The sequence below is a fragment of the Strix aluco genome, chromosome 4, assembly GCF_031877795.1.
Source record: "Strix aluco isolate bStrAlu1 chromosome 4, bStrAlu1.hap1, whole genome shotgun sequence".
NCBI lineage: Eukaryota > Metazoa > Chordata > Aves > Strigiformes > Strigidae > Strix > Strix aluco.
This window is the reverse complement of record NC_133934.1, coordinates 121801652-121823122: the sequence shown is the minus strand read 5'-3', so window position 1 is coordinate 121823122 and position 21471 is coordinate 121801652. Positions and strand designations below refer to the sequence as shown.

Genomic DNA, 21471 nt, shown 5'->3' with positions numbered 1-21471 from the left:
CCAAAAGGAGGAGGCTGTAACTAGCATCTTCCCCTCATGGGATTTGGGTGCCCATCCCACCCCTGTCTGTCAGAGCACCAGTACTAGAGATGCCCAGCATCATGTGTGCAGACACCAACCTTCAGGGCTCGGATGAAGAGATCTCTGAAGGTCTTCATGGTGCTAAATATGTCCTCTAGTGACAACTTGCTTGGGTCTTCACAGAGATAATTTGCAAGTTCTTCTCTCTTCCTTTCAATGGTTTCAAATTCTTCTTCCAGCTTTCTGGAGGCATCAATACTATCCTGAAATGCATTTAATATATACAGTAAAACATGATCCAGAGGACAATGAGTGAAATGCACTTAAAGAAAAAAGGATGTCAATGTAAGAGCTTGAAGAAGGACTCTAGGCCCTGGCATTTAACTGCATAAGTTTATAAGGTGGGAAGAAACTAAGATTTGCAGATGATCTTTGCTCCTGACAACTGTACTGTGCCAGTTTACAGGGGTGGCTTGAGCAAAACATGGAAAACTCAATGCAAAGCTTAATCCCAAGAGAAGGCCTTTACTCTGGTGATCCACACAGAGGGTGAACATCTTCACTCAAAGTGAAGAGTCACACAACAGAGTGGAGAGAACAGCTGGGGCAGGGGTCTTAAGAAATGGCCTCACCAAAGGTATCTAGGTTTGGGGTGGAGCTGGCAAATAGACACTGATGGGTTGTGTGGCAGCCTATTTCAAATCTGAGAGCATGTCTTGTGGCAGTATTTTTCACACTTTCATGAGCCTCCTCAGCTGCACGTGTACTGTGCACTGCCTGTGTGTGTGTAATGGGGGAGATATAATAGAGCTCCATTACTGACCTGGATGGGTTTCTCATACTGTTGTTTCACATCGTCATTTGATGACAAGACTTTTCGCTGGAGCTCCAGCAACTTCTTTAAATTGGTACTGGACTCCGTGCGTATAATATCAAGATTAATTCTGAAATCACACAGAACCTCCCCATTAGTTGACACTCCAGCATCTTGCACTGACCAAAGAGCGGACAAGTCTGAGCTGGTGGTTTGGTTGTCCCTCTGCTTCCCACCACTTCACTGAACTGAAACCTGAGCTCTGAACTCTCTGTACAGTCTGAGCTCATGGAAAACAGCTTCCCTCCACAGCACTTATGAAAAGGCTGCCAGGACTACCTAGAACTTTGTGTATTGACTAGATGGATGCCAGAAAAAGTCCACCCACTCAAAGGGCTGTTCTCCATGATCAGAGCTCAGTATTAGCTCACTTTCCCTGGTTGAAGATGCTTCAGAAATGCTTCTGGGTAGCTGGCCTCCACAATCTCCTGCTACCACAAAGGCAGCGCAGATTTTGGAAGGGCCTGGGAGGCAGCATTAACTGAATACTCTGCAAATTTCAGCCCTAAGTGTTGCCAGCTGTAGTAGAACTATTATATATTAAAGGGGTTTCAACATTCATCAACCAAATCTTTCGGTTAAAACTAAATAAGATGCCATCTTGTTAATGTGCTATACCAGCTGCATGTGTCCTAATTTCTGGTACATTGTTGATGTGTATGGGATTTATTTTTGTTTTAATTTGAAGGAAGTGACACACAATCTTACCCTGCTGCTTTTGAAACATATTCAAGATCCTCTGGCAGTTCCAGTAGGTCCGTGTGGCTGTTTTCTACTTCCTGAAGTGGAAGAGAAAAAGAAGTGTTATTTGCTGTGTGGCAGGACCTGAGAGAGGAAGCTGGGGGGAAGAGACATTGGCAGAAGTGCCTGGGAAGGACGAATGCACCGCATCCTGCTGCTGCCCTGCCTCTGCAGTTTGCTTTGCCTCTCAGAACCAAGCTGCATTCAAAACAGGACAGCGTGTTCAGAGAGGAAAGGCATTGCTCCTGGGCTAGAGAGACATACAAGAGGGCTGAATGTTGAGAAATACTCATAATTCAAAGCAAAGCTGGACTCCCACTGAAGTCGTCTTCTACCCTCTTCTGAGACACCCACTCTTGACTAATGGAGAAGGCAGGACTGTGGTTTGATGCAGTCTGACACCTTCTGTGGTCCCTGGAGTGTATCAGGAGGGCTTGAATCTTATTTGCATAATTTACCTTCATGGCTGTGCTTGCTGAAGCTATAGACAGCTAAAGCAGTCCTTAAACATGCATAACGGGAACGGAGGGACCTTGATAAATAAAGGTGGCGAGCAGACCATGGAGAAAAAAGGAAAAAAACAGTATTGCAGGGAATAAGAAAGCCATGGGGGTTTGGAAAGGAGCATGAAAAGGTCAAGCATAGTCTGCTGGAAAAGGGAGAGGTTGTGGAAAGGCAGAAGGGCTGAATGGGTACAGACCAGCCAGGATAGCTTTGGTAGCCATGTGCTCTGTGGTTTGCAGCTGATGATGTGCTGCACAATTTGTGCACAGATTGCACAAATATGAAAAAGGAAGTTCCAGCCATTGCGGGGAAAGATGCTGGAGGAAAGCAGAACAAGTGTTAAAATAAGGAGCTTCCTGAGTAGTACCCACAAGCAGCCTCCACCAGCCCACGTGCTTTGAATGCTCTCAACTTGTGACACACTGTGGCTAGCCAGGGAGGATACGAATACGAGCGTGTGGCATTAACTGAAAGCAGAGTAGGAGAAATGGTTCCTCTGTGATAAAATCCTCCCTCTTCCCTATCGCCAAGGATTTGGCAGTGGTACCTCCAGAATATGGTGGAGCAGCGTAATGCGGGTTTGGTTTGCTTTGGTTTCTGTTAGTTTGAGTAAAGTGCTGATTTTAAACCCATCGGCATCGCCTGTGTGACTTCCCTACAAGATAGAAAGAAAGAAGGTGTAACTCCTGTGTCCACCCAAATTACAACCCTAAATGAGATCATCCCCATACTGTAACAGAGGACAAAAGAAGTCCTTACGTAGTTCAGAAAGTTTCCAACTTTGAGAATCAGTTGACAAAAGAGTGGCAGGCGATGACTGTTCAGAAGATCTGAAAAACATAAAGGAGTTTTAAACAAAAGTCTCTGTTACACCAGAACATTTCCTAAACTGCACTGAAATTGGGATGCTGAGTTCCACCCAACCAAATCTGATATTTCCACTTTGCAGCCCAATGGCCCAACCTGCAGAGAAACTGACTTTACATATACTCAATTCCACAAGTTGTAAAAGCTTTTGTTGGCTTATGTTCCTTCCTTTCTTTACATCTGGTCTCTCACTCCTAATGGAAAATAATTTGGAGTTAAACCCTCCTCACTAATAGCCATCAACTCGTTGCCTTCCTTGGAAGTACCCTGATTTACCCTAGTGTGGGCGGGGGTAACTGGGCTGCAATATTAATCTTGCAGACTCCATTCAACTGTGCAGTGAGGCCAGTTCTGACAGTTCTGTGATTATCTGCCAGCTGCTAAAACCAGACACGCTTGTCCTGTTCTTGGTCATGCATGGTGGAGGTGATTATCAGGGCATGAAGGGCACAGTCCTTGTCCTTGCTCTTACGACAGGGTGCTGCAGTGGTGTGCTTTCTGAAGCACTCGGCTTTGAGGCAGGAACAGCTCCAAAAGGACAACTGGGCTGCTGGGAAGAAACTTTTTTGGGGAAGCTTCAATTCATCCCAGCAGGCAGCTCTAATGTCAGCTGGAGAAACTCCCGGCAGGAGTTGGGGGAACCGGCTCTGTAGGACAGGCAGCACTTGACAATGCCAAGAAGAGCATCCTGCTCTCAGCAGAGTGGGACCAGAGGTTTCTGCCATGGGAAGCCAAAATCTATTGCATAATCTCTCCATATACTCACAAAATCGGAATATCTGCAATTTATAGTCCAAAATAACAAACATTATCTTCTGGTTCCATTTGTAGGCAGGGAAAAACTGATGCATCACTACTTTCTGGGGGAAGTTTGGGGTGTGCTTTTCTGGCAGCAGAGAAAATTGCCATGTGAAGATCTTAACGTGGCACATAATGCTGGATGAATTAGCTGTAACGGGCCCAGCTCCACGGTCTAAATTCAGCTCCTTTGAAAGGGCTGACGAGCTTCCAATGCTTCACCATTGAATGTGTTTCAGAGGAATACATCTGCTGCAGAAAAAGAGGGCTGAGGGTGAGGGAAAATGATCTCTGGTTCTATTAAGGGCTTTGACCATCAGTGGCGATACCTAAAGCTGCATCCTGTATTCTGCAGCGAACCAGTGAATGGACCACAGGGGAGTTTTTTTGGGGCTGAGTAGTATCATTGCAGAGCTCCAGGGGAATTTTGGGGGGTTTAAAACTTCTTGTCATAAATGATCCAGAAATAAGGTCAGGTCATTTACCTTCACAGGCTCTCCGGATGGCTTCAGCTTTTGGCTGAATCATGTCTAGCACAACGGTGGTCTCTTCACAGATCAGCATACATTCAATGCGCAGCTGGTAGCTAAGGATGGAGATTCAAAGTTTAAAGGCACTGTGATCTTGGCCAGCACAGCAGCCCTCTTCCCACATCACCGTTATGTCTGGCAACCCCACAAAATCACTGTCAACCACATCCACATCAAACCAGTGTCTGTGGCTTGTAGAGGGAGGCGAGGGGCTGCCACTTGCTTTGGGGACCAGTGTCTGCTGATACACTGTGATCAGCAAAGACTGACCACTGTGTGAGATATGGGTTCCCCCTTCTCAGCACTGCATTTGGCACTGCCTTTCAGTAAGTTATGGGGCCTCCTTGGGCAGGTCTGACCCTGGATCTGGGCCAGCTTCTGCTACTTCAGAGGGAGAGGAGGTGCTGGAGCAGCAACAGCCCTTCATCTAGGGGTAACGGGGAAAGGGATGGCTCTAAGGTGCAAGGGGGAATCCACCAGCTATATCCATCAGTGTCGGTCTGTGGGGATCCTATAAGGAAACTTGAACTCCCCAGAGGCAAACCAAGAAAAAGATTGGGCTGAAATTCATGACCAACACCCTTACCTGGGAATCTGAAGGAGGAGAAGATAAAACTGATCTGCGTTTGCTAGCTTTGATTTCTCTTCTTTGAAGGTTTTCAGGTTTTCTATCTAATGAGAAATAAAGAATCAAGACTGCAGGACTACACTGCGTGTTCAGCTCTGTGAACTAAGGGGACCATTTTCCCTCCTGACCTCATGCTTTTCAGGCAGAAGCTTCAGCAACTGCTTCAGAACCTCAACATCGAATTTGGTTCGGTCCCCATTCTGGACCATGGCAGCCACCTCTTCATTGGAGCTGCAGGGAGGAGGAGCAGAGTCAAGCATCAACCAAAGACCCTTCTTCCACAGTCACACACTATTGACACATGTACCTGTGCAAACACTCCGTGCTTTCCATAGTCAGAGCCACAGGAATCCAAAAGGAAAGATATGTCCCCATGATTAACTCAGAATCGGGACCTGGATCCCTGCTATGCCCCAAATTTTGTTTCTGGCTCTGGTCAAAGGACTCAAGGCCACAGATCAATCCTGCAAGTCAGATCTCTGCCTCTGGGTATCTGATTACCTTAAAAGAAAATGTAATTCTTAACTTCTCCATTGGCCCTGTTTTGAGGAGGGATTTGACTTCCAGAGGTGTCTCACAGCCTAAGTCACCCTAAGAGTTTGCACCACAACTTTATCTGTACGGTGGAGATGTAATGCCTTTGATAACATAGGGGGATGTCCTATGTAAAAACATAATTAAACCCCTAAACTCAATATTTTAAAGACAATGTGGGACAAACTGGTAAATGTTCAGATGTTTCAGTAACACAGATCACCAAAGCACACTGGCTAGAATAGACTTCATGAGGACCTTCCAGATGCTATGCAAAACCTGTGCAAAGTTTTGTCAACTGTCACAAAAATTAGCCATATCTTACCATTTAAATTGCTTCAAAAATATGTTCAAATTGAGACTTTTCTTGGAGTCCAAAAATGTGATCTTCATTAAAGAAAAAGAAGATATCTCATATTAGATGAGCTGTCTGCAGTGATCTTTATTCGAAAGAATGAGAGGGATCTCCTCACCTCCTTCGGTTCTGCTTTCACTGGTGCAGCCGTTTTCTCCTTGGGGGTTGGTTGTGGAAAGCAAAACAGCTGCTCTATGCTTGTGTAATTGGGCTCTATAGTTTCCTCGCTGCTGCTGCTCACTGAAGCCCACATTGAGTGACTTTCTGAAAAAAGACAAGGTGTTCAGACTGGCTACAGGGACAGCTGAAAGCTGCTGGCTTTTGGGGCAATGTGAGTTGCTAGAAAGGACACTTCTCAGAAGATGAATGAAATAACAAGAGACATATTAGTTCTGGATAAATGCTAATTATTGAGGAGGGGCAAGTCCCACAGGTACTGAAGGGTAATTAGACATGGTGCTTTACCCGAAGATGTGCTGGTGCAGTGATGCAGCACTGGGCACACAGAGCCCTCCCTATAAAACTGCATTCTCCTCCACAGTAGGCAAACTGGATCAGCATGAGAAGAACTTTGACCATTTCTTTTCTAGTCCCATGGCTGACGTCTTATTTGCTTCCTTGCATGCTAGCTGAGGACACAACCTGGACATTTTCTGACTGTAGTCTTCCTCCATTTTTCATTTTATAATCAAGCCTCCTTGTATAATGCTGGCTGTAGGACTGTTTGAATTAATTCCCACTGCACTTCCTTAAAAATTTAAAAAAAAAAAACAAAAACAAATGCCCAAATGTGCCTGTAGAAGTCTCTACTGAAATAATCCCAACAATTAGCTGCTCCTGTGATTGAAAACACGCCTTATTTAGACTTAACCTATGCCAACTTCCATGCAGTGTATGCCTTGCTTATCTAGGACAAAGCTGACGTTGGCTGTCTTGGCTTCTTCTCACATTTGATGCTTCTCTTTGGATCCACTAGGAGAGGGAAATGTAACCCAAAAATCAAGAGACAAGTCAATGATTCTCATGGCTCTCCAATTCTTTCAATGTCCTTCCTGAACTGTGATGTAATCCTTACCTGCACTCTTACTCATTACTTTAATATACCCAGATAGAAGTATAGATGAACTGGGGAACAAAAGTCTGGGGAACCCAGATCAGAGCCTGTTGAGAACTCAAGCCTAAGGTGTGTCATCATGGATTACGGAAATATTCCCATCCCTCCTGCTTCTTTTAATGTTGAAGTATTTTAGCTATAAACAAGCTATTCCAAACTATCGATTTAGTTGGAATGGTTATTATATAATAGTAGTTTCATGCTACTTTTATTTATTTAAGCTCTGCAGGTCAAATATAAAGGAAATCAGGAAAGTTCTGTATCTAAACGGAGTCAACTACATTAAACAAACTCAAAGACAGTGTTTTTTCTTCTGTGTGACTCCTAAAGCAGCAGTAAATTTATGCCAGAATCACCCACCTCTCACGACATTGGAGGGCAGCTTCTGCCAGTTCAGCTTCTTCATTCTCAATGTTGGCGTCTTCACCGTCTTGTGGGGAGGCCTGCCCGAGCCAAGAAGGTAGCTGGATTGGGAGGCCACCACGGCTTCTATATGATCTCCTGCCATGCCAGGCAGGAGGGGTGGGGGTGGAGGGATGCCTCCCATGCCAGGCAATGGGGGTGGAGGGGGAGGGATGCCCCCCATGCCAGGCAATGGGGGTGGAGGGGGAGGGATGCCCCCCATGCCAGGCAATGGGGGTGGAGGGGGAGGGATGCCCCCCATGCCTGGCAATGGGGGTGGAGGGGGAGGGATGCCCCCCATGCCAGGCAATGGGGGTGGAGGGGGAGGGATGCCCCCCATGCCAGGCAATGGGGGTGGAGGGGGAGGGATGCCCCCCATGCCAGGCAATGGGGGTGGAGGTGGGGGTGGAGGGATGCCAGGTAGCGGAGGGGCTGGAGGTGCATTCATCATGGGGGATGTGGGGGTCACAGTTGCCATGCCAGAGGGTGGGGGTGGAGGTGGTGGGGGTGGAGGTATTGGGGCAGGAGCAGTGTTGGGTGGAGGGTTAGATGTCTCTGGCGAAGCAAAGCAGGCTGTGAGCTGGGAGGATGAGATCTTTTCATTGGTGGGTGGCCCTGAGGGAGTTGCTGGTGCCTTGGAGGAGGGGTTTGATGATCCTGCTGAGCTCCGAGCTGCATGTACACATGGCTCTAGCTCAGCCTGGACGCCTCCGTTTGCACTCCCAGACAGACATTTTTCAGCCCGCTTTTGTTTGTTTGGATGTTTCTTGATAGACAGCAGCCTCTCGATGACTTCTTCAACTGTGTTCCCTTGGACTAGAGAAACAAGTCACAGTCAGAGGAGGGGATGGGGCCCAAAGGTTGTTCATGCTATTCAACCCTCACAAAGCAGCAGATCTGGAGCCACAGAGTCACTCCCTGGTGTCACTTTACACAACTGCACTTTTAGCTTCCAGGCAATTTCCTTCCCATGGTCCTGGCCCACAAACACTCTTTGAGCATGCCTGCCAGCAAGACTAGCTAGCACCAGTGGCCGGATGCCAATGAGGAGAGATTCCCACTCACTGCCATGACCCAAAGCTCAGGTCTTAACCATCAAAGCAAGACTGTGAATCCTAAGCCCACTGCTAAACGTGACCAGCTCCCCCTGACATCCACATGGCTGGGGCTTTGCATCAAGACTTGACCCTATGCAGGACGTGCAGCTCTGTCCCAGCTTCTGTTCAGCTCTTAGCAAGTCCCATAGATTATTTCCTGTGCATTTGGGAAGGATTTTTGTCGGTGGGACAAGGGAAGACAAGAGGAGAGAGCAAGGCTGGATAGATATTCTTACTGTCATTTGCGAGCAAAAGGGCTCTGTTAACTACTGCATCCAAGGACTCCCACAGCAGGAGGCTAGAGTGATGGGATGGTTCCAAGTGGAGCAGGCTCTGGAGGATGGACAGCAGCTGGATGGAGACTGGAGAGCGGCTCACCTGGAAGACAGAGCAGCTTTCCATCACAGCAAGGCTGGTTCCAAGCAAAGGGTGTTAACTTTGCCATTGCATGACTTTGTGCCCCACATGAGGGCCTACTTACTTTATTGAAGAGAGATGAAAAGACCTCATGATGATCGTTCATGTTTATCCCATCACATATCTTTAATAATTCCTCATCATCTTCTATCTTGAACTCCTCAAATGTATCACACTGGATAAGCAGATCCTCCTCCTCTATGTCTCTGCAATATTACAGCATTCATTTTCACTGGAGAGCCCTTCACTGATTTTCAGATGATTGTTTTTGTTTGAATGGCTTTTATCTCTGCCTCTCAGACTCAGACAGTTGATGTTGAAAGTACCCACCTCTACCTTATTTATAAAGGATCAAATGCCATCAGTGTGTTTCTTGAACTGAATGTACCTCTTTCTACAGTCAACACATCCAAATGAATGGGACTTTTCTTGGCATAACCTGGCCCACTGTATGCTTTGTATGGACTTCTCCTTGGAGCTGTAACAACAGAGTGGCATTTCCACCTTTTTGAAACTGGGCCACCTTCTTTTTTTTTTTTTTTTTTAAAGTCAAGACAAATTGAAAATATTCTAATGACATTTCTATTTGAAAAACTTCCTTCTCTGTTACTCAAAATTGGATTAAAAAACCCCCAAACACTCTAAGGCCAACTTTTTCAGCACTCTGGAGACCACTCAGTGCAGGAACTCTACCCTTGCTAGCTGGCATTATTGAAAGATCTTCTCATCCCTAATTTTTATGGAGTTGGATGAAGTAATTCCAGTTACATGGGTAACTGCAACTCACATAATGCATTCTAGAATTTATCATGGGTGTTTCTGACAACATAATTTTTAAATTAAGAAACTGCAAAGACAGGTATGTCCAGATACTCTTTAGTAAATTATTTTAGCTGGATGCTTCTGGGACCAACACCATCAGTGAAGGGGTTTTGAATACAGCAAGCTGCTCAGTGAGCCCACAGCACTGCTTCAGATTCAGTCTGAAATGCAGCCTCAATGAGGACATTGCTGAGCCTTGCTCCATCTGTGCCAGAGCCTCTGTCCATGCCATCTGCACCAACAGCTGTCCCTGTGACACTGTGGCAGGCAAAAGCATCTTAACACTGGCCTAATGTCTCTGTTTCCCATGTAATGGGTGCACACAAGCATGGTCCACTCCACCCGAGTACACTTCACTTCACACAGCTGAAGGCTGGTAAGTATTTAATTTCCACAACTATGTTACTGTAAATCTCATTTACAAAAGAAAATTTAAACAGTGATCCTTACCGTAGCTTGTCTAAAATATCCAACAGCTGAAGCCCTGGGAGAACAAAAAAAAAGATATATTGGTATTATGACCTACTTGGTACTGATCTATTATGATCTTTATATAACGTTATGCTCATAAACACTTTTTGCAGAGAGAAAAAGGGAAAATATCTTCAGATGGATCTGCCAAAGTGAGTAGGGTCACATGGTAAATGAAGAGACCCACGGTACACATGTTAGCAGCTACGTGAACCACTGCAGCATCCCCCTGGAGTTACTGAGGGACACAGGCACTTCTGCAGCATGAGTCACCTCCTTCCAAATTAGACATCTAAAATCAGTCAGGTGAATGGTGTGGTCAAATATCCCTTGCTCTCCACAGGGAGAAATGGAGCCCAGGCCCACCAGCTCAGATGCACGCATTACGTGAGATGAATTCTAACAATGGTACCTAGGATCCCAGTATTCAAGCAGTTGGAAACTATTTCTGAATCACAGGACAGCTTCTGTGGCTCAGCTGAGTAGACACAGGGCAAAGAAACCTTACCTACTCTTATGAGGAGTTGCAATATATGGAAATGTGGTTACATAAGATGCGTTGGTTATAGAATCAAAGAATTATAGTATTGAAGAAGCTCAAGTGATACAATGCTGCTGGGATTCCAGAAAAGATCAAAGCTATGGGGAAGCAGCAAAGTTAAAAAAATCTGGTTACAGAAAGGTTGTTGAAGAAAACAGAGGCCAAAAGACAAATATTAAAGGAGTCTGCCTTGAATATTTGCAGTTTTGCTCCCCAGCCCTCTTTAGTCACCTTATGGATACATCTGAAAATAAAACTGCTTGGCAACTGATTTTCTCCAGAGAAAGTGAGGTGCAACAAACACCCTTACCTATGAACTCGTTTCTGATTTGTGTCCTTGTTCTTAGCTCTTCTTTCCCCAGTATGATGGCGTTGATAGCACTCAGCAGTGTCACCATGTACGGCACATTATCTGTGTTGGAGAGCTCATTCATTATGACGCTGAATCGATACTGCTGGTTCTTCACACTCTGTTAAAACAAGGGATATTTCTGTTCAGACAGTTCAGAAACATCTACCACTTTGGTGCAGGCTCTCAAATAGAATTAGCATCTTAAAACCTCTCAGTTTATCCTGCTGTGCACAAGACAGGAAGATACAGGTAAAAGCAGCACTCCTCCATCACGGAGCGGGGTCTGGTCAGCAGAAAAAGTCAGTGAAACTCCTCTTGGATCCCTTTACGCTTTCTAATAACCGATGCACCTACCTGGGCTTGTGGCTCGTGAAACCCACGGATGCAGCACTATCTATTTTGCTAATCTGGCAGTGCTTTTCCTGCCAGAAAGGACCTTGTGGTTGGCAGTCATCTGTCCAGACAAGTCACTGAGCAGCACCGTGGACTTCCACCAACCACGCCAAATTTCCTACAGTTTTCACCTTATAAATCCCTGCCTCTCTTACAAAAATGATGTGAAATGACCTTAATTCTCAGTCCTTTTCTGTGGTACATGGATCTACCTGCACGGATCAGAGCAGAGCTGTACCTCCTGCTGCAGCCCAACACTTGCCTTGTAATGGTCCAGGGCATCCAAAGCCAAAGCGTGGCCATCTGATGAGTAAATGCACAGTGCAGCCAAGAGCTCAAATACTTGCTTTTTGACCATGACATTAGTTGTGTCAAGTGCTGGAGAAAAACCAAAACAAAACAAAAAAGAATTTATGATGAAATTAATTTCTGAATCTCAGTGTCTTCTGCTACATGGCTTATGACCAGTGGTAGAAAAAAGACCGAAGGAGTGGATACAGTACGTGGAAGATGGGAAGAAAAATATCCCAATAGCAATATCTGGTAGTAACTTCTAGTGAGAACAGTAAATGCTAGTTCAGGTACACTATTGGTATTTTGGTGCTTCTTGTAGGTGTTCAGTTCTCCCATGTACCAGTGGTGCACTGCAACAGCAGCCAAGATCTCAGCACCCGTAATCACATATTTTATTTCCCATTTTCACATATGGGTATTTTCTAGAACAGCAGATGAACCATTTTCCTCAATTAATGAGTCTTATTTTTAGTGCAGAAACACCCAGTATGCATATCAAGCAGGCAAATTGTTCTAACGAGTCCCCACGTATTCCCTTTTTACCACTATTCTTTCTTTGTGAGCCCTTGGAGTTGGGAGGATTAGTCCATCTTATTTTTCCTTTACTAGTGCACAAAGAAGCTTGACTGCTGAAAAGTCCAGGGAACCCCCCTGTTTTTCACAGCACAAAAACGCCAGCTCTATATTTCACACTGGTTAAGAAAATACAGGGTGGAGAGGAAGGAAGAGATCGTCAAAACTGAAGAGGGGACCAAGCTACCTTTCAGACTAAATATATTTTAAAGAGCTATTGATAAGGGTTTCTGGGCACAGCTGTGATCTCAGTTCTGTGAAGCAGCACAGAAGTTATCCTCTCAGCATCACCATCATTAGGTGCTATACAATAAGACCTAGGAGATACCCTGACAAGTTTCATACCTAACGCCAAGCCAAGTGAATGGCAGAAGAAAGTGAGTGGTATTACATATCATTTTCTAGAAGGAACAGACTGAGCAGGGCAGAGAACAGGCTCTCTCAAGCCTAAACCATGCCACCTTTCCTCCTTTTAACAGGCTACAAGTCTTCAGGCCCTGTCAATTCCTCTTCCTCTGCCCTTGGGGCTCACAAAGGCTAAATAGCAAATGTCTGCTGACAACTGAAGGGTCAAGGACTTCTCATGCCTGTGTACAGCTAAGGCTGGGTTTATCCCTGACTTTTCAGTAAACTGTGAAGATATTTGTGTGGAAATAGCATTGGGTGGCAAAGGCAATGTGATTTCAAAGCAGTATTATCATTTTAAAGAAGAAAACAATCTCATTAATCAGTTGTGACCAACAAGTTGCAAGAAACCTGGTGCAGGACAGGAAGATAATCAACAGGAAAGTCCCCCCCACCATGCTGTCTGTGATGGATGATGCAGGAAGATGTTTTCTCACCTTGGAAGAGTTTCCTGACGTAGCCCTCATTGCTCACAATGTATTCGATGCCTTTGTGGGAGTTCATGACCGCTCGCACACAGTTAATGCAGGTGAGCTGAAGCAAGGCATCAGAAATCCTGGCCACTCCGCGCCCAGACAGCCTGTCCAGAGCCTCCAGGAGGAGGTCCAGCCCACACAGCTCCAGGAACTGGACCATCCAGGCATCATCGCTGTTCTCCAGCCGCTTCTTCAGCCCGGAGTAGTTCACCACCGATGGCATTTGCAGGAGACGGATGCACAGCTCTGGCTCTGCATTTTCCAGGTTGGCCTCCGAGTGGTCAGTCTCCTGGGGTCCAAGTTTCTCCTTCAGGGCAGCCCACTTCTTGTGGGCACCCTCCTTTTTGATTGACATCGTGAACAGTTTGTCCTGAAGGAAAAGAAAAAACAAAGTGAGAAGTTTGTCTGGACTGACCAACAACTCTCCGGCAGCCCTGTTTTTTCTCCTAGTGATCGGGATGTAAAGCTCAACTGCAGCAGGTCTCCAGCTCTCCAGCACATAGAGCACACACTGGAACCAGTCCTCTGCTGAAGAAACTCAATATATCCCCTCCTTAACCACATACATTACATTCAGGCCCTGAAAACTCTGTAGAGACACTCTTAGCACATCTAAGTCAGCAAATACAGATTTAAAATTAGCCAATTTACACCAGTCAACAGCCACTACCTATTTTCATGCAGCAAAAGGATAAGGTTGGAGGCGGCATTATCAGCTCTGAACTCCTTATTCCCATTAAACCACTTTAAAATCTCACTGCGCTGGAGAGGCTGTGCAGTTTCTAAGCATTTGTAATGGGATGGAGAAATAATTTTGAGCATATCCTGCTCATAAGAGCATCCGATTACCCTGTTATTTTTTGCTTTTGTTTCTTTTGACTGATGCGGAGGTTAGTTTCATAGCACTCACTTAATCTCTTCCTGTCTGCTGTAATAGCAAATATGTTTGCAAAACATGGTGCTTGCATGTGATAATGTGAGAGCCCAACAGGTTGCAAGCAAAGAGATGGCAGCGGGAGGCTGTGAAAACAGCAGTGTGTCTTTTCGGAGATGGGGAGCATCTCTTCAAGGCCCATCTCCCTGGAGGACATGGCCTGTCTCAGCCACGCTGTTAGCAGCAAGGAGGGTGAGGAGATTATTCAGCACAGAGAGACAGCAAAACCAAGTCTAATTAACTCTTGGTGCCCAATTTTATGTTTTTAGGCAGGATTATTATTTTTCAGACTCACATCAATTAAGTTATACAATACAAGTCCTTTTTTAAAGCTGAATGCAATCATTTTAAAGCTGAATGCAATCGTTTTAAAGCTGAATTGCTCCCACAGAGGACAGTTTGTCCCACAAAAGGGGGATAAACCTGCTGGATCCAAAGCCAGCCACTAACACTACCTCCCCTCCCTGTCGTGCCACTGGGACCTCTGTTACCCTGGGCTGGTGAGCCTGCATGGGGCTCAAAATAACCTGGGGGCACTTGGCACCCAAAACCCAACACTTGGGGAACTGAAGGGATTATAGGAGAGTCTTGGTTTCCCTTATCAGCTCCAGCACAAGGGTTTCTAGCCCTGCAGCGTGTAGGAAAAGGCTTGAAAAATCTAACCCGAGAAATCTCTGAAAGGCCTTATTTTCCAGAAAGCCAAGATAAAGGATGGACCATTTACCACAGTTAGTAATAACCTCATTATTTTAAAGCCTGCCTTGTGATTTCTCCTGGGGACTGCACTGCTGAGAAAGGTCCTGGCTGCTTCGCTGCAGCTGAGCTGCATGGCTTCTGCTTTACCCCAAAATCTCATTTTGGCAGTCACCCCTTGGCAAATACACAGCCAAAAAGTTTGCTCACTAATTTGTTGTAGGCATGGCATTATAGGTCTAAACATGCCTCTTGGAAAGATGCAAAGTGTGATGGGATGGGATATTCGAGAGAGCTTGAACAGCTCCCCTGGGAAAAGGTGCTGATGGGACTCTCTGGCGGGGCACTCAGCTCACAGCATCAAAGGCTGTGTTGAGTAAGGGTTAGGGGGGTGGTGGAGTTAGCAGGATATGGTCACAGAAAATCCTTTCAGAGAGCTCTGGAGAAACTCTCTTACAGAGTTTCCCTTTGCTTCACTGGGAAAAGAGCTGGCCAAGTGCCCAGTTGTTCACAGCTCTTATCTGAAAAACTGATGGTCATGATCGAAAAACGTGAAGTTGCGAATATACCATCTGAAAACACACTGTACAGCTGAAAAAAGGACCATATAAAAAAACTGAAAACCCCAAAAACAAACCCTCTTGCCAAAGTAAAGGCTTGAGTTTCTAAGACTTGTCATCACTGTCTGCAGCCCAGAGCCCTGACTCACTCTTGGTAAAATTCTTGTTGGAGTTAGTCATCCCCAGTCACTCCTCTGTACCCAAGCCCAGGAATTTGGGTTAGGCTCAATGTAAAGGAGAAAAGAAATCCTCCCTCCCTGGAGGGAGAGAAGTGAAAGTGTCCTGCCTCAGGGTCACAGCCCTGTTGATAGGGCAGCGTCCTACACCTCTCGTGGAAGCAAATTTACATGCATGGGGCTGGAGAGGCGCTCCTAAGGAGCTGCGGTCAAATCCTGCCCCGTGCTGTGCATCAAGCCCATCAGTCCTCTTCCAGTGCCTGGGGTCAAGGCCAGACCTTCAGTGTGGGGCAGTGCTGAGGACCATCCAATCGGAGTGGAGCACAGCTCATCCTGCCCATCCCCGTTCTTTGGTGGCTCCCCCAAAGAGCCAAGATCCCTCAGCCTCCTACCTGGGAGGAGGAATCAACTGTCCTGGATTTTTTCCTTCTGCACAGGGGATGGGCACAAACCCAAGTGCTGGCAGTGGGGGCCGAGCCCTGGCTCACTGGGTGGGACTCCCTCCTCTGGGCTCTGCTGTAACCCAGACTCTTTCTTCTCCCCAAAATGAAAGTGTGCACCAAGCAGAGGATCCGGTTTTGGGCCCTGTGTGTGCACAGAAGAGCCTCGTGGTCCCACCGGGTGGGAAAGCCTGCAGGAGCAGCTGTTGGAGGAGGATGGCCCTGCCGGCTCATGCCTGGGCTCTGCCCTGCCCAGAGCTGTGCCGGGGCTCGTGCTGTAGAAGGGGCTGCAGAAGTGGCTGCCAACCGCAAGCTTCCCTCTCTCTCAGTGTGACTTCTTTTTATACTCAGCAAATAATTTTTTAAATTTGCATATGACTGAATGTTTCTTATCAAACCAGATAAGTGGGCTGGCTTTTTGCTCCCAGTTGTACAAATACTTCGTTATATATCGTATCAGCTACAGAAAGTCAGAGAAATTATAATAGCATTATTGACCTTAGGTTTAGCTGATTTCTGAAAATTAAGCTCAATCAGTACAACAGGAGGCAGGAAATACCGACAGAGCATCCTGTTTACCAGCGGATTTGTTCTGAATTATCCTTTCCTCCCCACCTGCTCCGCACAGATGTGAAGAGATGAGAAACAAACCCAGGCAGGTACCTCTCTAAACAGTACCGACTTGTGTTTTTATGCACTAAACTGAACAAATTGGATTGATTAAATATTCTTTCCCACAGAATATGCACTCTTTTTGTAGGGAATTAAAAAAGACGGCTAATGTATCTAATAGTAAAAAGGGAATAAAATAAAGAGGAGCTGTACTATATAAATGGAAAGGAAATAACTATGGAGGAGACTGCAGTACGATTCTGCAGATGGTGTGATAAATCTGTTTACAAACACAGATATGAGTGATATATTATGAATGCAACATCTTTCCATATTTTCCATGAAGCACAGTGTTCCAAAGCCACGCAGAAACATCCTTAAAGGGCTGGTAGTTTTACCCTTTATCTCTGACCACAGGAGCTTATTAGCAGGTAAATGATCTCAGCAGAATGAGACAGATAAGGGATTAGAATGGAACATATCTATCTGGCTGTCTCACAGAGGCCATTTAGACTGTGCTGGCTGAGGGAAGGAAAGTTCCCTGACAAAAAGAGACAAGGCACTAGACTTAAAAGGCTGAATACATCTCACCTCTCACCTCCTGCCAGTAGAAGGGCATGGGGAGCTTTGCTTTTTGCTGCACGGGCCATAGAGGAGGATGCAATGGTGGAAGCAAGGTCCCCAGCCTCTGTGTCCGACCATGCCTGCAGCACCCATGGTCTACCCTCCCCAGCTATAGGCTCGGCATCAGTGCTGTGTGCTGCTCCCTAGGGCACATTCTGATGGCACATCTGTGCATGCTGCTGTGGGGACACCCACGGCATTCACCGTGATAAATGCAATCCTCTCCTCATCTTGCTTCTCACCCTCAGAGGTTGGTTAGGCCTGATGGGGAATGACAACTAAAGAAACGTCAATGCAAATATACTCTTAATTTGAAGAGATTCCTTTGGGAAACATAAAGGCATCATAAAGGCTTGTTTTCTTGCATCCAGCCACAGCAACATCGTGGTTCATGGTGCTAACTTTTTGGATCATTGCGTTTGCAAAGCTGTGATGTTCCTTGCATCCATCCAACCCAGCTCATAAAATTTCCTCCTTTCTTTTTGAATCAGCTGCTTCCCAGATTCAGTTTTCTGTCCCCCTCTGTCCTTCAAGTCAGCTCCTAGGGAGATGACATCTGTGGGAGATAAATCAGGGCATGTCAATACTTTCTCCATCGTGTAAAGTTGTGGAGAACAGAGCTGCACAGCACAGCTTTCAGTCTAAATTATTGCATGCCACCAGGATGACATGGATCACAGCAAGGACCTGGGAGGACATGTAAAATCAGATTTATCAGGGCAGCTAAGTATAATTGATTGAAAACAAAAGGGAGAAAAATTACAGGTCAAAACCATTCCGATTTTTTGGGAGCAGACCTCCTGCCCATGCTGCAGGATGGGGGGTGTGAGGGGGGAACAGCAGCCCCTTGCTGCCCTTTGAAGAAGTCTGAGAGCATCCCAACCCCACGTGCTGCCCTTACAGCCCTCCACTTCCCTCCACAAGGCTGCTGGAGCACACCACCGGCCCTCAAGAAAAGCTCTTTTTTGCTGCTCAGCCCCTCCTCCCTTCCGTGCTTGTTCCTGGCGCTCAGGAGCCTGTTCTGCATGGCTGACTGCTAATGATAGGTTTTGCTTCTGGATAGTTCCAGTTTTCACTCTGCCGCTGGGAATATGTCGAGCCTTTGTATTTTGAAACATGTCAGACTGCTCAGTCACTAAAAAGAAACAACATCCTGGCTTTCTGCTTTCTAAAACCACTTCAAGAAGCATGATGGGTTTGTTCCTCCTCTCCTCTTGCTTTCATTTGTACTACTGTGTGTGCCTGTGCAGCGTCTGAACAGCTTGTGTATGTACAGGCTAACGAAATCGCCCTCCCATGCACCAAAAGAAGTGGGGGGGGGCCCCACAAATCTCTCTTTTAGAAACCAACCTGACCCCTTGGTGTGGGCCCATTAGCATCAGTAGGAACCAGCAGCATACTTAGTCTCCCAGAGGAGCTGACGGTAAGGGTATGGTGGGAAATGGAGGGGTGCAAACATAGTTTGCCCAACAGACTGCCTCAGCATGCAAACCAACTGCTGCTTCATCCTTTTTCTGCCATAACCAGTCGTCTCAGTCAACTTTAGATCTATGTATTCTTGATTCTCACCTGTATCAGAGGGCAGAATGAGTGATTTATGCTTAAAAAATTAAAAGGCCTTGGAATGAGTGCCCAATCTTGCTCTGCATTACTGAAGAAGTTAATGAAGTCTCTGGTATACTATGCTTTGCTTTGGCACAGCCCATGTGTGAGGCAAGCAGGAGCTCTCACAAAGCAGCCCGAGTCGGCTGTGTCTTCAGAGGCACCGCACCGATACAGGGAGGGTTTTGTCTTTAGCAAATGAGGGAGCACGGCCACGCAGCCCGCTGCGGCTGGCGGGCAGGAGCTGTGCCATCCCCGCACTGGCTGGGGGTGGCACGGGGCTGGCAACAGCTTCTTCTGGCAGCAAACTCCCAGAAAAGGACTTCAGTGCATAGACAAGAAGGACCATGGCCATACTGGAATAAATGTATATGTATTTTGCCAGTATAGCTTATTAGCTTATTCTTTTACAAAGAAAGGAAAACCACATTGTCCTGATTCAGTCCCATCCACCACTATTAGGATGCTGTGTGCCAGCACATTCTCTCTCCTGGGCAAATATAAACTATGATCTCGTGTGATGTCTTGTACAAGGGGTAAATGTGTCCGTTCAATATGTATTTGTAGTGGTGGGGTTACACCAGGATTAACCACACCAGCAAAAATAATCACCAGTGCCTTCTTCCTGGCCAGTAAATAAGTAAGTAAATCAATCATCAGGCTGCTACAGGTACCACATACAAATCGAGCTCAAGCAAGATGCTCAAGAATGTTTATGTTAGGATCTTCAGTGGCATCTAAAGCCTTATTTATATTTAAAGGTTGCACTAGCTTAGCTTTAAATGGGTTTAAAAACACTCTTCGTTACAACAGTAACACTGTCTGAAGACACTTTACCTTAACTTGGTAAACCAGATTTAAATCAGGTTGGTGCAGCTGTCAGACCTTTGCTTTGGAAATGGCCACTGCCACTGGGGAGACCTGGCCAGGAGCAAGGCACCAGCCTTCCCTGTTTGAGTGCCAAGTCAGCCGACCCAATTCAAAAGCTTTCCACAGTGAATGTGAGCCCTGAAGCAGCCTCGTATGATACCACAGGCCCTCGGAGGCACGGCAGATTTCAGGTTGGAGGGATGCCAGGTGGTGGGGCTGCAAACACTTCACCCTGGTCTCACCAGCGCTTCCTCCCTGCTGCCGTTAGCAGACCCACGGGAGCCAGCGAGGTGTCCCAACCCCAGCCAGAAGTGAACTGGACTCAGGTCGGGAATCCCACAAAAGTCCTGACAGGGTGTAAGGTGGGTCTGGAGGCTCCCCACGCTCCCTGCCCCAGTGCTTGGGTAGAGGCAGCACCTCCACCTACCAGTGATTCCAGCATCATTCAGCATTTTGGGATGCAATTTATTATTAAAATTTGGGGGTCATGTGAGAAGCAGAAACTGTTACCCAGCAACACGGACAGTGCAGTGGAAACTTTCTAAGACTCTCCCGGCTCCTGTTCAGTGGGAAGCTGTCACACAAACAGATATTATGAGAGCCAAAAACCTTTACTGCTTTTTTGTTTTGTTTTTAAACACCTCCACAAGATGCCAAGAGGACAGAGAAAACAGGCAGAGGGAAGAATTCCTACCTCAGAGCTGAAGCCAAATTATTCCCTTGTCTCTCTCACACGGAAGGATCCTTCTTGACTGGCTGTGCGAGCCCTCGCTTCCCCAGCCAGCTCATTTCCCCTTCTCTGCCAAGAAACCTTCAGTCAATAAAGTCTAAATCCCCAAACGAGCGTGTCTGCAAATCACACGCTCTAAGAAAGTTCAACAGAATATCGGTGTCTAATAGTATGTAAATGCCAGTCTTCCGAAAGGTGCAAGGAAGTGACTTTTCTGTAGCCTCCAGGGAAGGCATTTGCATGTCATTTCTCATCCGCCTCATTCACTCTATGCTGGGTGACACTTCTCCATGGGCTCCAGGGAAGGAGGAAGGCTTGCACCGAACTGCACACGTCTCCATGCACTTCCATCCGTCAGCACGAGAAAGCAGTCCTGGCATGGGGTGACTCAGAGCAGGGAAATGATCAAAGCAGGGAAATGATCTGGCAAAGGAAAGGGAAAAGAAAAAGAAAAGAAAAAAAGAGGAAGAAGTATAGCCAGGCTGGGTGGGATGGAGAGCGTGGGGGTGGCAGGCAGCAGGGACAATCCTGTGCACTTTGCATCAGCTGCGCAGGGTCTTCTGTCTTTGTAGCACTGGGGCTTTAAACACTGCAAGATCTCAGAGGTCTCTGAAATGCTGGGAGAGCCAGGACAGCTTAAAATAACAAGGAAGTCCGACCCAAGGCTGCCCACCCCAGGATGGGCAGCTAGGAGAGGGGCGGCACAGCAAAGGTCGGAGGCTCAGGCGGTGTCCTTTTGGTCAGGGGCTCAATGACGAGAATCCTGCTCTCACCAGGGCACCCCTAAGGTCCCGCTGAGCTTCGGTCCAGCCCAACATTTATGGGCTGAGCAGGCTCTGAAGACTTTAAAGACTCTTTTTAACAGAAAATGTCTCTGTGCCTTTCTGGTTGAGATTTCACATGGAAACTAGTTTGTGAGCCACAGTTGTAAAATGCATCCATTTCGCCTCTTGGGAGGTGTTAACTGAAAGCCAGTTATTATTAAATTGTGAATATTTCAACATGGCCCATTTTAGCAGAG

At 46.5% G+C, this 21471-nt stretch overlaps 1 protein-coding gene across 6 annotated transcripts in view; it reads right to left on the bottom strand.

The window, feature by feature from the left end:
• INF2 (inverted formin 2) overlaps positions 1–21471 on the bottom strand; it is a 44504-nt gene that overhangs the window by 11932 nt on the left and 11101 nt on the right. For 5 of the 6 annotated variants that reach the window (XM_074825274.1, XM_074825269.1, XM_074825273.1 and 2 more), the window contains 17 exons: positions 13171–13579; positions 11724–11839; positions 11027–11186; positions 10155–10188; positions 8947–9088; positions 8702–8843; positions 7327–8184; positions 5971–6116; positions 5823–5884; positions 5092–5194; positions 4922–5007; positions 4291–4391; positions 2900–2970; positions 2688–2795; positions 1604–1674; positions 845–965; positions 120–284 (listed from right to left, as the gene is read on the bottom strand). In XM_074825274.1, the coding sequence (XP_074681375.1) occupies positions 120–284; positions 845–965; positions 1604–1674; positions 2688–2795; positions 2900–2970; positions 4291–4391; positions 4922–5007; positions 5092–5194; positions 5823–5884; positions 5971–6116; positions 7327–8184; positions 8702–8843; positions 8947–9088; positions 10155–10188; positions 11027–11186; positions 11724–11839; positions 13171–13564 (2880 nt within the window). In that variant the 5' untranslated portion in view covers positions 13565–13579. Of the gene's footprint in view, positions 1–119; positions 285–844; positions 966–1603; positions 1675–2687; positions 2796–2899; positions 2971–4290; positions 4392–4921; positions 5008–5091; positions 5195–5822; positions 5885–5970; positions 6117–7326; positions 8185–8701; positions 8844–8946; positions 9089–10150; positions 10189–11026; positions 11187–11723; positions 11840–13170; positions 13580–21471 lie in introns of those variants that run through there. The other variant, XM_074825275.1, reaches the window with a different exon arrangement.